Source organism: Lactuca saligna, chromosome 8, assembly GCF_052625555.1.
Source record: "Lactuca saligna cultivar CGN05327 chromosome 8, ASM5262555v1, whole genome shotgun sequence".
Classification (NCBI taxonomy): Eukaryota; Viridiplantae; Streptophyta; class Magnoliopsida; order Asterales; family Asteraceae; genus Lactuca; species Lactuca saligna.
Genome location: NC_136424.1, coordinates 270,228,237 through 270,243,485, shown reverse-complemented (window position 1 = coordinate 270,243,485; position 15,249 = coordinate 270,228,237). Strand labels below are relative to the sequence as shown.

The following is a 15,249-nucleotide window of genomic DNA, read 5'->3' as shown; positions in this document are numbered from 1 at the left end:
ACGATCTAATATTCACAAGTACATATATTATGTACTATTTTCATGTGATATATCATGTAATACTATATAATTTTCACATATGAAAATATCATCTAATATTCATAAGTGAATATATCATCTAACATTCATAAGTGAATATACTATGTAATATTTGATGGGTTATGGGCCATAAGAACATCCTATGTGCTCATACAAACCCTAATGCTTGGATCTAGGTTTCTCTATTGTACATGCAATTCATCCAAGACTTTAAACCCTAGTTCTAGCATATGACAATTAATATTAACATAAGAATGGGTTTAAGATATTACCTTGATTGTTATGTAGCAATAACAATCTCAAATCCTCCTTGTAATGACTTTAGAAAGCTTAGAGTCACAAATGTTACTCCTCTAATGGCTCACAAACACCAAGAGCAAGAGGATGAAGAATAAGGAGAGAGGAGGCTGCCCAAAACGTGTGGAAACCCTAGAGAGCAAGTTCACCACGTTTTTGGTGCCCAAGGGGTCCTTATATAGTGAGGCTATTAGGGTTATCTAACAAAGAAACCCTAATTTGGATGCTTAGGCCCTAAGCAACCCATGGACTCCCTCCTTAGAGACCTTGGACGATTTCTAATGGGTTTCCCGCATAGAATTCATCCACTCCTCTAATATGGAGTCCATTAGCCCAATATTCAACTACCATACAATTGACAATTTTAGTCCCTTAAGTTTAATTAATGTCTTTTAGCCACAAACTTAATTCTTATTAATTCTTGACTAATATTAATTAAACAATATGATTTCTTCTTTAATATATTATTCTTATAATATATTAATAAATCATAATTAATCCTTTCTGTCCATAATTCATCCTATCAAGTTGCTTTGATGAACGCAACCCAAAAGAACCATGCACCATCGGGTCAAGTACATACCAAAATAGTTATGGACTTAGACACTCATCCAACAGTCTCCCACTTGGATAAGTCTAATAACTATTCTGCGTATGATTTCAGATCCTGATCTGCAATCGTAGCTTTCCAAAGTTGCTGTCAACTCTGATCTTATCAGATACGCATGTCCTTTAGATAAGGGATCATATATTCCTCCATTCTAGATATCGTATAGATATGAGACATGAACTTAATCACTCTCTCTATACTATTTCCTGACTCCCGATTTATGATGACTGACAACAGACTACAATTGAACACATCAATTTAGTCCCGGCTCGGACAAGCGCTTAGGTGCCATCACTAAATCATCGAGGGGCCCAAAGATATCGCTTTCATCCTACTTTGGATAAAAGGAACGGATAAACTTTGACTCAATACTCGCTTTCACTCATTTACCGAATTACACACAATATGTTTTATAACACCAAGTTACTGGTGCGTTTACATATTATCAATGTGCAACTGACTCGCAAGATACAACTCACACATCTCGGTTTCAAGAACATAAGATGTTATCGTCTCATCAATCACTCGTCATGAAGTGATCCAAGTGAGTATGGGTTTAATCCAATGCTCAAATCATATTCATAAGCACTAATGAATGTTGCAGCAAACAATTGCTAATGTCTAATACACTTTACACAATCTACACACCAATTCACAATAGTCTTCATTCATACCTACTTCCAACATATGAACGACTATGGTCCGTTCGAATAATTTGACTGTTCTGAACCAATTAAATTATTCATGAAGTCAAAACATGCAAAGTGAAACACAAGAATAATAGTAATCCCATATGGCCTCAAACCTTTGAGTATAAATAAAACACCTTTTTATTTAACATCATATAGATTACTCATTATTTGTTGTTTCGGGTAATCAACTTCTTACTTGAATTATAACTATACTTGTCCCATGCTCTTAGCATGCACACAATGTTTACTTATGGTCCTTACTTTATGAAATAGATCAAATGAACACATTTCCAATCATACTCTTTTCACAACTCCCAACTCTTATCACAAGTGTAAGAATATCAAATTCTTACCACTTATAGAATATGTTAGATTCTAACATTTTATGCAATGATCCTTTTGTAATGTCACTGCACTAAGGTCACAATGAATATTACCAATGAATTACAAAGCTCTCTATCGGAAATTGTTACAAGACAATTCCATAGATGTGATGTTTCTCACTCAAAGTACATTCCTTTGAACATCCCTTTGCATAAAAGTTTCTAATCTAGACATAGATTTTTAATATCCAACTCCCAATATGGAAACATTTCCATATTTTCCATATGAGAATTCATTCTTAATAGAATCTTATCTATTCATAATAATGTCGATATGCTCCATCAAATATCCTACTTCCAACTACTCATAAGCGACCAATCCTTAGCAAGCTTTGACTCGTCCTTTGATAGTTGTTTAATTATCTTAGTTAAATCCGATTCTAGTCCTTTTTCCCTCTAAATGCGCAAGACATTTGGAAAATTTTAGAATGGTCAAATATTATAGCATTTGCAATTGATCCTATACCCAAAGCATATGGGATACGATGCATAATGTCTTACATAAAGATATGATACTTTATGAATCTTCTACCATAATATTTTATGTGTCTCGTTCTTACAATTCGAACTATGAAGAGGGATACCGTAATCATAATCAAAATTTAAGAACACACTAAGTATCCTTTGACTAAATTTATTAAAATTTCTCAATCTAAGCTTTAGATTTTGAAACGATGTACAATATTCTCTCCCTTAATTATAGCAAAAAAAACTATTCAACCTTTACGACTTTGCAAAGTATAACTCTTGTTTTCTATAATTAATATTGCTAACTTTCAATACTTGCCTTAATAATCATACCAGCACAACTTTTATGCTCCCACTATCATGATGATTATTATCATATAAGCATAACACTTATGCTCCTACTAGGTTTGACATGTATTTGGAAAACAGTTTAACTTCCAGGAAAACAATACCTATTGAATTTATTAAGTTCATATTTCTAATATTTAATGCTTTGATAATCTTTTATCTAAGCTTCTTAATCTCATACACCTTTGTCTAAGATAGCTCATATGTGTGTCTAAACAATTCAGACTAATTGCCAAATCTCACAATTCGAATTATGGAAAGGGATACCGTAACTATAATCAAATTTGAGAATACAATTTTACAATCGCTATCTTCTTAAAATCTCTATTAGTGAAAGCATTTTCTCACAGTCATCTTCATGAATGAGAAAATCTTATGACACCTAGATTTTAACGGTGTATGTGTTCTTATCCATGCGAATTGTCAAAACCAAAGTTTGCGACAAATCTAAACTCTTATGGACCGAACTTTCTTAATCTTGATCTCTTGCCTTATGGTAACACGGCTGCCTACCATGTCTTCCAAGTAGTTAAGCAGCTTATCCTTTCCAATCAATGTACTTTTCATTGATCAAGGTCCTTGCCCTTTATGCATTCAAATGAGAACTCATAGAACTCACATGGATAACTAACTCAATTGGAACGGCACAGAAACAAGATAGTGTCAACATGATAGGTTGTAAACCTCAAGTCGTGTGCTAGTGATGATAAGGTTTATTCTTGATTAGTTCTTGAAACATTTCGAGATCATTAAGACTCCCACTGACTCCTTGACATATAAGGTTCTTTTGTCAATGAACATTTCTTGACAAACTAATATTCAAGAGTTAGTGTAGCTTTTATCAAGACAAAACACTTCATAAAATTGGTCATAGTTGGTCTTTGTGTTATCCAAGACATCACAACTTTCCACATTTGATGAATGTTATCAAGCTTCCTAATACTTGTCACTCAATGTCACAATCTTAACTCCAATATTTACTTTTGGAACGAAGTATGATTGACTTCTTGATTTAACCATTTCTTCAATTCTTGATTCCTCTTCTTAGACATACAATTGCACAAAGACTCACTTAGATGATCAACTGAGATATGGTTCTTAATCATTAATATCTATCATAACACATAATAAAAGGTACTCTCCCTTCTTCTTAGAATAGAGAAACTTTTATCCTTCTGCCTACTTGATTCTTCTTATTCGTTCTACTATTGATTTAAACTCTTTCAATCAACTAAGAATTACACTTGATCTCATAAGTGTAAACATATTTACTTAACCTTAGTAAATCGTGACGAATATCTTTGTTACACTTGTGGTGGACTTGATCAACACACAACCTTGTGTACTTGATCTCCTAGTCCTTCACTTGACACTTTGTCAACGAATTAATCTAATTTCCAAATATGAAATTTCTCATTCATCATGCAATACTTGTTGTATGATTCCAAGTCTCTATCCAATTGAAACTTGGGCGATGAGAAACTTTCCCTATTTGGTAAATTCTTTACCTTTCCACAAATAACATAATTAAGAATCACATCCATTCGTTGTAGAAATATGCAAACATCAATTTTTCATAACGATTTCATTGCAGGGAAATAAATAAATAAATGAGTCAAACCAAAATTTATTTTATTCATAAAACCAGCGGAAAACATTTGTCCTTACAATGCAAAATCAACTGAAAGACTATGTAATCCAATATTCCTAACAACTCTATCATAACTTTCCAAGCTCAAAATCTAATCTTCGAATCCATACGATCGAGATCCATCTTTTCGTGATTAGACTCATCTTGCTTTTCCATCAGGATTCCTCTCTTTTCACTGATCCTGCAAAACATTCAAATGCAATCTTATCACATCATGTATTAAGAATCAACGAATAGGAACTTAATGGAGTTAGATAGTGGATTTTACCTGAAGCACAACCATACTCTTTAACTCTCCCATCTTCTGGACTCTTCAGGCTCTTAGGGCAGACTTGTATCCAACGCCCTTTCTCTTGGCAGCAAACGCAGGTCGGCTCTCCTAGAACGTCCTCGGAAGCATGGTTGGTTGACTTTCCCAACAAATATGCTCCATTGCATTGCCAAATCATTTCTGATTCAGCAACAATGAGCATGTAAGTTAGGTCAATGAGGTTTGCGTCATGATCCATCATATAATACCTTCTTTTGAACTCATTATATGATTCAGGGAGTGACTGTAGAACCCAGCCTACAACCAACTTATCAGGGAATGATGCACCCAACATAATCAACCTATCAATGTGTGATTTCATTCCTAGAACGTTGGCACACACGGGTTTACCATCTTCATGTTTCATTTCCAATAGGGCTTTAGGGACATTGAACCTTTCAATTCTTCGATCTTGTGGGTTAGGGAGAATAATTAGAGGAGGAGGAGGAAGTGAAATCAAACTAATCCACTTTGATTCTTCACTTGAATAGCGGAACAACTTAATTTTAGTAGGAACACCTTTTCCTTGAAATTTGGGAAGACCATGATTGTCCTACTTTGGCATCTACAAAACGGGAGAAAACGAACTCAAGTTAGTTGATTTATTGAGTCCTTAGTAAATCACCAAAATGATATACTAAGGATAGGACCCAACACAATATTCCACAACTCGGGAGAAGGATGACGTAACCCAAATTGCAGAACATTTGAAGGTAAGTGAATGACGATTCACTAATTTTCCACCATGAAAAACGAAAAACAGATTAAGTTTTAAATGTATTGAAAACTCCTAGATTCATTGAACATTTCAATGGCATGTTTAAATCTTGATATGCCCCTCTAGTTTGTGATTGGGATGCCGAGGATCACAAAGCAGGTGTGAATAACCATGCAAATCTACATGGTGCCTCCACACGTTACATTCACCTATTAGATGTGCCGGTTTACCAAACACACTCCACTGAACTATGACAAACATTGAGTCACCCTTTGCTACCTTTTCTTAGAACCATTTAGTGTGCCGGTTAACCACACACGCTCCACTAATGTCTTCGTAAGGGCACAAAGTGTAATTTCATGGAATTGCATCAATTCACTTTTGCCTAAAGTAACTAAGATTGGGAATTTTGTAAAAACATTTAGTTACTTTTATACTTCATTATACTTATAATGGAAAGTTTCTGTCCTATCCTACCCGTTCGGCTAACGACCCTCCACTAGTCAAGAGTGCGGTGGGTAAGAGTGGATACCCATTCAATCGCCATTTTATAGGCAATTTCCTTAAACACCCCTTATCGACCAGCTTCGTGAATGAGGCCTACTAATGGTAAGGTTGACTTTTACTCATACATATATATTATGTTAGACTTTTAATGTTATATATAGTATATGGTGTATTTTACACTTTTAAAATACTAGGTGTTCTACTTTAATAATTATATTTTTAATTCAATTAAATTGTAAATCGAAACTTTATGGATTTATTAAATCTCCTTTAATTATACACATTAATTAATTAATAAAACCATAAGGGTGTGATTTGAATTTTTTTCAAAATTATACTAGAGTTTTAGAGTTTAACATCTCTAAATTAACTCTTAATCAACTTTTAAATTCCAAAACTTGAGGGCAAGTTTTGAAACATTTCAAAATATTAGGGTTTAAAATTTAAATATTTCAAATCAAACCTTTTAATCAAAAAATTTAAATTCTAAGACTTGAGGGCAAGTTTGAAACTTTTCAAAAACCAAGGATCAAATAGCAAATAATTTAAATTAAACAATTAATTTAAGGATTATCTAAATTTGACCTAAAATCAATTTCTTGCAAGATAAGTTACCCAATTAATACAAATAATCAATCTTTAATCATATAAGGAAGTTATTATCTAATCAATTGGTAAATATCTTTTGTTTAATCAAGGATATACTAAAAAATATGTTTAAAATCGGATTTTAATGACCCAAAACAGATAATGCAAGTATCCATGAGCAAAACAGCAAGAAATCCCGAAATCCCCTCTTTCTGACGCTCGAACTCGCCGAGTTGAGGCTTACTCGCCGAGTCCACATTGGAACTTACCGAGTTCATCAGCCAGGGAGCCAAAAAATTGATTTTGAAGCTTGAACAAACAAACAAGGCATCAATACAATAGAAACCAACTTGGCTTTGATACCACTGATGGGTTATGGGCCATAAGAACATCCTATGTGCTCATACAAACCCTAATGCTTGGATCTAGGTTTCTCTATTGTACATGCAATTCATCCAAGACTTTAAACCCTAGTTCTAGCATATGAAAATTAATATTAACATAAGAATGGGTTTAAGATATTACCTTGATTGTTATGTAGCAATAACAATCTTAAATCCTCTTTGTAATGACTTTAGAAAGCTTTGAGTCACAAATATCACTCCTCTAATGGCTCACAAACACCAAGAGCAAGAGGATGAAGAATAAGGAGAGAGGAGGCTGCCCAAAACGTGTGGAAACCCTAGAGAACAAGTTCACCACGTTTTTGGTGCCCAAGGGATCCTTAAATAGTGAGGCTATTAGGGTTATCTAACAAGGAAACCCTAATTTGGATGCTTAGGCCGTAAGCAACCTATGGACTCCCTCCTTAGAGGCCTTGGATGATTTCTAATGGGTTTCCCCCATAGAATTCATCCACTCCTCTAATATGGAGTCCATTAGCCCAATATTCAACTATCATACAATTGACAGTTTTAGTCCCTTAAGTTTAATTATTGTCTTTTAGCCACAAACTTAATTCTTATTAATTCTTGACTAATATTAATTAAACAATATGATTTCTTCTTTAATATATTATTCTCATAATATATTAATAAATCATAATTAATCCTTTCTCTCCATAATTCATCCTATCAAGTTGCTTTGATAAAGGCAACCCAAAAAGACCATGCACCATCGGGTCAAGTACATACCAAAATAGTTATAGACTTAGACACTAATCCAACAATATTCACAAGTGAATGCATCGTCTAATATTTAAATATGAAAATACTATGCTTATTATATGTATATTCACATATGAATGATACTAAACTGTAAAAAAAAAAAATTAATCATACTTTTTATTCATAAGTGAATAACGATGTACTATAGTAAAAAAACTGAATCATTTTTATTCACTTATTAATAACGAAAGCTGAAACTATAAAAAAATATTATTTTATCTGAAGACTATATCAATATAAATGTCTATTTATAGAAAATAAAAAACTATGAATTTTGATATATTTAAAATTATTTTTCGATAAAAATAATTTAAAAAAAAAAAAAACTATGTTTTTGTACATATTAAGGTAATGATTAGCATAATTTAAGGAAACATGTTTTATTAGAAAACACATGTGCATTCCTTTTCCATTTCCGGCGGTACGTTAAAGGCTTTTACGGCAAAAATAAATGATTGACTGAGAATGATTCACACCATTCTAAATCTTTTTTTTTCTCAATTGAACCATCCTCTCTGCCTTTGTGTGTGTGTGTGTGTATATATATATATATATATATATATATATATATATATATATATATATATATATATATATATATATATATATATATATATATATATATATAAGGTTAGGTTCATTTGACATCACCTATATTTTGTGAGACCGTGTGACGCATTTTTTTATTCTTTTTTTTTTATTTTTTTATTTTTTTTAGTTAATTAATGTTCCGAAAATAATATTTAAAAAAAGAATTTTTTGATTTTTCCATTTATTTTGCATTTTAAAATTATTTTTAGAATATGTACAGTGTAATATTCTATTTAGAATATTTCACGTATTTTTCAACAAAAATAGAATTTTTTTATTTATTTTTTTTAGTTAATTCAACTTCCAAAAATAATATTTAAAAAAAGAATTTTTAGATTTTTCCATTTATTTTGCATTTTAAAATTATTTTTTAGAATATGTCAGTGTAATATTCTATTTAGAATATTTCACGTATTTTTCAAAAAAAAAAAAAACGGAATTTTTTTTATTTTTTTTATATTTTTTTTAGTTAATTCAAGTTCCGAAAATAATATTTAAAAAAAGAATTTTTGGATTTTTTCATTTATTTTGAATTTTAAAATTATTTTTAGATTTGGTCTCACGGTATCACAAAATTAGAATGTTCTCAAATGAACCTAAACCTCTATATATATATATATATATATATATATATATATATATATATATATATATATATATATATATATATATATATATATATATATATATATATATATATATATATATATATATATACCATCGGTATTTTTCTATTTTAGATATCGTCCTTCAAAAATTTCTCTCAAAAGATGAACCTTTCCCTCATAATCTTTATCACTCTTCATCTTATTCGTCCATCCTCTTCAAAAATCTTCCATGGAGACCACGATCATCAAACTACTTGCTTAAACCCTTTTCTGGATCATCAAAATTCTTCATTGCAAGATCATATACTCAAGCTTGCAAATCATGTTGAAACAGCTGCGTGGATCAAGAAAATAAGAAGGGAGATTCATGAACACCCGGAACTCGCTTTCGAAGAAATTCACACAAGCTCAATTATCCGACGAGAACTGGAGAAGATGAGTATCCGGTACCAGTGGCCCGTTGCCAAGACCGGAGTTGTTGCCCGGGTTGGCTCCGGTTTACCGCCGTTTGTCGCACTTAGAGCCGATATGGATGCTTTACCCATTCAGGTTCATTTCAGTTTCAACAATATTAATTCTTAAAAGCGACACATGTTTAAATACATATATATTACTATATAATTAAATACACACACTCCACATCCATCACATAGAATTTCAATCTTTATGTTTGACTTTTGCATGCACGATTTGCAACTACTTGATCCATGGTACACTTCTTGAAGTTTAAAGATTTAGATTTTTTTTTGTTTGACCATTTTCTAATTCTTTAAGTATCTTAAAACGAGTTATTGATTTCGGGTTTCTGCCCCAATTCTCTAACTTACTTTTTCAACTTTTTTTAGGTTATAAGAACTTGTATTTATGTAATAGGAAATGGTTGAATGGGAGCATAAAAGCAAGATTGATGGCAAGATGCATGCTTGTGGACATGACGCACATGTCGCAATGCTTCTTGGTGCTGCCAAAATCTTGAAACAACTCGAGAACGAATTACAGGTAGGCAAACTGATCATCATAAAGATGAATTTGGGTTCGATTATTACCTCAAAAGTAATTTAATTTGGATTAATTTAGGGCACTGTGCTATTGATATTTCAACCAGCTGAAGAACAAGGAGAAGGAGCAAAACAGATGATCAAAGAAGGTGTTCTTGATAAAGTGGAGGCCATTTTCGGCCTCCATTTAGTCCTCTCCTCCGATACTGGTGTAGTTGCGTCTAGATCCGGCGACTTTTTGGCGGGGTGTGGGTTTTTCAGGGCGGTGATCCATGGCAAAGGAGGTCACGCCGCCATTCCTCAAGATTCCATCGATCCAATTTTGGCTGTTTCGGCAACCATAATTAGCTTACAACATATCGTATCTCGAGAGGCTGATCCATTAGATATGCCTGTAAGAAACCCGATTCAAAACACAAAACCCTAATCAATGATATATATATCCTTTAACAGTTTTTATTCAAAGTTATTTTGCAGGTTGTTTCTGTAACAATGGTGGATGGGGGAACTGGGCTTAATGCAATTCCAGATTCAGTCTCCATTGCTGGAACTTATAGAGCTGTTAGCAAAAAGAGCTTCTACGCACTCGCAGAAAGAATAAAAGAGGTGATCAAAACACAGGCATCTGTATATCGTTGTTCAGCTACGGTTGATTTTGAAGGTCCGATTGTCTCCCCAACAGTTAACGACGAGAGGATATATGAGCATGTAGTGAAAGTATCGGCGATGATCGTGGGAAAACAGAATATAGAGGTGGCTCCTCCGATCATGGGAAGTGAAGATTTTGCGTTCTATTTGGAAAAGATTCCGGGGGCTTTTGCTTTTCTTGGCATGAGAGATGAGAAGAAGGCGATCATCCATTCGCCGCATAGCCCTTATTATGCGGTTCATGAAGATGTGCTTCCAACAGGATCTGCGCTTCATGCTGCTTTTGCTTATACCTATCTTTTGAAGACATCAACAAGTGTTTGTGGTTCCTAGTTGTGTTTTTTTAAAATTATAAATGTAGTTGTAAAACGTCCAAGGACTCGTTTTGTTAATTATAAAAGAGTGCAATAGTTGAATAATGAAATAGTATTTTACACCAATGTAAAAATTAAAGAAAACGATATGTTTATGGTCCATGTGTTTTTTTTTTTTTTGAAAAAAAAACATTTTTTTTTCTCGATTGTGTCTCCGAGTTATGACATATTTGAAAAAATTAATATTGCTTGTTTTTAAAGTGTCTTTTTGACTCTTTTTCCCATAAAAATAATATATATAGTTTCTAAATTTGAAAAAAATAAGTTTTTTTTTTTTTATTAGGGGTTATTTTAGTATTATGAATTTAGTAAAATTCGTCAACTAACCTGGAACTTATATTGGGATCTTTTTTTAATTTTGTGTGTCACCGCATCCGTCGCCACAACATCCACCTCAGTCGATGCGACAGCTACCGTCAACTTCTTTTACTATCATCTAAAAATAAATCTTGTTAATGGTATATGTATATCAGGTTTGTTGTTGAGTATCACCTATTTATGATCAATGTGGTATATGTATATCTGGTTTGTTGTTTAGTATCGCATATTTATGATCAATGTGGTTTATCTTATATTCTAATTTTGATAATCATTCTGGTTTGATTATAGGGGAATTTCGTGATCTAACCATAATTGAATAAAATAACCAATATTTTTGTTTTTGGCAAAATAACCACAAAATCCAGAATGGAGAATTTCAGATCAAAATAAAGATTTTTTCAGACAAAAAAAAAATTGAACTGATTTTTCGGATTCCATGCTAATATTCTAGATTTCGGACTGAAATTTCAGAGTTTAAATTTTTTTGGAATTCAAGGACAAATCTAAACTTCGATGAAAAAGTTACAAAATTTCAAGAAAAAAAATCGTTTTTTATGAAAATCTAACAAAAACTTAAACAAATTTACTAAATAAAAAAATATATATACAATAATATAGCTTAAAATCAAACATTTAATAGAAAACGTTAATGTTAAACAATTCAAAATAAACATATTATAAGTGGAAAGACATTTTAAAAAAATACACACACAAAAAAAGACCTCTAAAATTTAAAAACACAAAAGAAATTGATTATTATTTCTTTAAAATAGACTCATTTATAGTGATTAGTTTAATTAATTTTTCATTGATTTTATTTTGTTTCGTTCGATATAAAATGATTAAAAAAATGGATTGGTCGTATTTTAGTTGTTATTTACTTTTAAGAAAGAAAAAAAAAAAAAAAAAAAAAAAAAGAAGGATGGTCTTAAAACATAATCACACCATCTTTCACATCTCCCCTTCTATCATCCAACAATGCAACCTCCCGGATTAGATTATCTAACCACCACTATTGTATTCACTTTTGGCAATAAATTATTTTCAGACTAGAAAAATAGTAAAAGTTCACATAAAGAATAACAAGATCAAGGTTCGAAGGATTCATAAAAAAGCATACCAAAAATAAGAAATCCAAAACCATGTTTGTCTTTTAGAGTTCATTGAAAATTTAAAACTGTGTTTGTTTATCATTGGGATGGGGATTCTGAATCACCTAGTTATGGACTTCATTTATTGGGCTTTTTCATTGAAGACAAAGCATGTTTTACGGTTGTCCTGTATATTGAGTTTTGTGATATGCCGAAGAGATTTGCAATATTTGTTTGAAATCAAAGTCTCAGACATAGCGATGATTTATGATTGTTTTTGTTAAAGAATTTAAAGTCTATATCAAGTAATGAAAATGATTTTGTTGCAAAGGACTTGGTGGGGGAAATACGTATATGTTTGTAATATGAGATTGATTTTATTCATTGATGACGAGTTTGATTTATAGTTTTACATTTATCATTTTGAAAGTTGTTTATTCCCATAAGAACCATTGCCACCGTTTTAGAACCTATGTTGACTGATTTATCTTTCTTTAGAGCTAAAGTATAAGGTAAAAGTGTTCATGTTGCTAAAATCCATGATAGTGTTGTAACACTTGACTTTTAGTATAAAGCACATTCGAAATTCCTGTTTCAAATCGCAAATCATAATAAATCTGGTGTACATTCGTATAAACAAATTAGTGGAAGAAGTTACCAAAAGGATTGTATATTAACCATACACAAATCTGAACCGGGAGTTATCAACATGACATCCTTCAACCAGATCTATCTTAACTTGAAAGGCACACAACAATAAAAGGATGAGTTACATCGATCTTAGTGAGTATCCAACTCATTCAAATATAAATTAGCTACATAAATAAATATATCATTTTGCTTAATAAACAAATATGATTCTCACAAGGCCATTCCAAACAACCAACGCATACTTAAATTTAGGTTTATCACACAAAATTCCTTAATAATCAATGCTATAGCTAGCCAAGGTGTTATTCTAAAGCTTAAATATGGGTGCTGCAAATAAAACACCTATTAGACACCCTATCATTACTTTTGTAAAAATCAACCTATAATCAACTACTTGTAATCATTTTTTTCGGAAAACAAAGCAATTTCAACCAATAAAAATATTTCAAACATTAATTAAGGTTGTCTAAATGGTAAAATGGGGTGTCTTTTTAGCCAACCCCTTAAATATTCATAGTACACCCACGCATGCCACTATCCAATCCAATAACCAAGGTGTTGAAACTTACATTGTAATGTCACTAGAGAACCATTAATTAATAATGTGGTAGATTGCATAGTTATGATCAATATTTATTTGCATGTATAGCGTTGTGGACACTAAGTCGTCCATTGAATTGTATTTCTCAAAGATAGTATTATAGTCACCAAGATTACAACCGCTCTTTTATAATTACATATAAGTATAGAATAACGACCACCAATGATATCATTAACTTGTAATTCTGCCAGTGATGATATTATGACCAACCACGTTGCTATCATAATCAAATAACAACATGCAAGTAAAATATTACGGCCATTGACACTTTCATTAACTTGCAATTCCTCCAAAGATGATATTACGACCACCAATGTTGCCATCATAATCAAATAACAACATGCAAGTATAATATAACAACCATTAACATGTTCATTAACTTGCAATTCCGCCAATGATGATAGTACATCCACTTAGGATACCATCATAATCAAATAACAACATACAAATATAGTCTTACGACCACCAAGGTTGTCATTAACTTGTAATTCCTATAATGATGATATTAAGTCCACTAAGGTTACCATCATAATCAAATTACAACTAATAAATATAGCATTATGATCACCAAGGTCATCATTAACTTGCAGTTCTAGTACAATGGTCTTTCGATCACCAATACTTCCACTTATTCAAATTACTTGCATTTTGGATATTATGGTTACCAAGACTACCACTAATTACACAATTGTCTTGAACATTAGCACTATGGTCACCAAGACTACTAGATTATGTTCTCCACTATAAGATCCCAAAATACTGATAAAAAATTTTGATTTTCATGCCATTAGATTCATACATCATTTGTTCCAAAATCAAAACATAATATAATGTATCTCAATTATCATAATATAAAAAAAGTCATCAATGCAGAAAGTCATAGGAAGAAACACTGTGCAGTCAAGCCAAGCCCTTCCCTTAAGAACTAGAAGTACCTAAAATATTAAAAGCAAAACCTTAAGCAAAAAGCTTAGTGATTTCCTTAAAATACCACATAGCATACATAACTTCAGTCCTCAGACTTCATATCAGACCTCCCCCATCATATTAGGCCCCGCCCATCCTATTGCGTCCCTCACATCATAAAAAACAGGCCTTACCCAGCATACAAACAGCCCCTGCCCAACTTACAAATGGGCCTTAATCAACATATAAAATGGGCCCAACCCAACCACCCAATGTAAGAGTCACAAATACAACTAGCATTCTATAGAGTATAGTGAAAAGACTCACCTCGATCTGAAGACAGACAAATCTCACAATTTAGTTACCGATACTAGAACTCCCCACACTTATCATATACACAAGAAGACCCTAATCATAAATTAAGGCAATAATCAATACTCAAGGGTATTAGCTGATAGCTACTCTCTCTGGAGTAAAGACCATTTTACCCTTCCATGACTAGAACCCTCCCCATTTGACAAATAATTCATTTGTCCAAAATTATCCTTTTGGTGCTATGCCCAACATACACCATGCTCTATGCCCAACGTAAAGTATCTGATTGGAAAAAGGGGGAATTATCAGGCTATGCTCAGCATAGATAATATTACACCCAACATAAATATGTTCATTTACCAACTTCA

General features: G+C 32.1%; 1 protein-coding gene across 1 annotated transcript; it reads left to right on the top strand.

Annotated features, from left to right (window-relative positions):
• The first annotated feature begins 9,105 nt into the window (after positions 1 to 9,105).
• On the top strand, positions 9,106 to 11,139 carry LOC145012995 (IAA-amino acid hydrolase ILR1-like 4). The gene is made up of 4 exons (XM_078971801.1): positions 9,106 to 9,525; positions 9,850 to 9,975; positions 10,054 to 10,368; positions 10,452 to 11,139. The coding sequence occupies exons 1-4, from the start codon at positions 9,139 to 9,141 to the stop codon at positions 10,953 to 10,955; spliced, it is 1,332 nt and encodes a 443-aa protein (XP_078827927.1). The 5' UTR covers positions 9,106 to 9,138; the 3' UTR covers positions 10,956 to 11,139.
• Positions 11,140 to 15,249: the final 4,110 nt, after the last annotated feature.

Bases quoted from the DNA above. Each gene is read 5' to 3' on its own strand.
- LOC145012995 (XM_078971801.1), top strand. From the start codon at position 9,139: ATGAACCTTTCCCTCATAATCTTTATCACTCTTCATCTTATTCGTCCA. The intron at 9,526-9,849 runs GTTCATTTCAGT...TTTATGTAATAG, and splicing joins TGGATGCTTTACCCATTCAG to GAAATGGTTGAATGGGAGCA. The intron at 9,976-10,053 runs GTAGGCAAACTG...GGATTAATTTAG, and splicing joins AACTCGAGAACGAATTACAG to GGCACTGTGCTATTGATATT.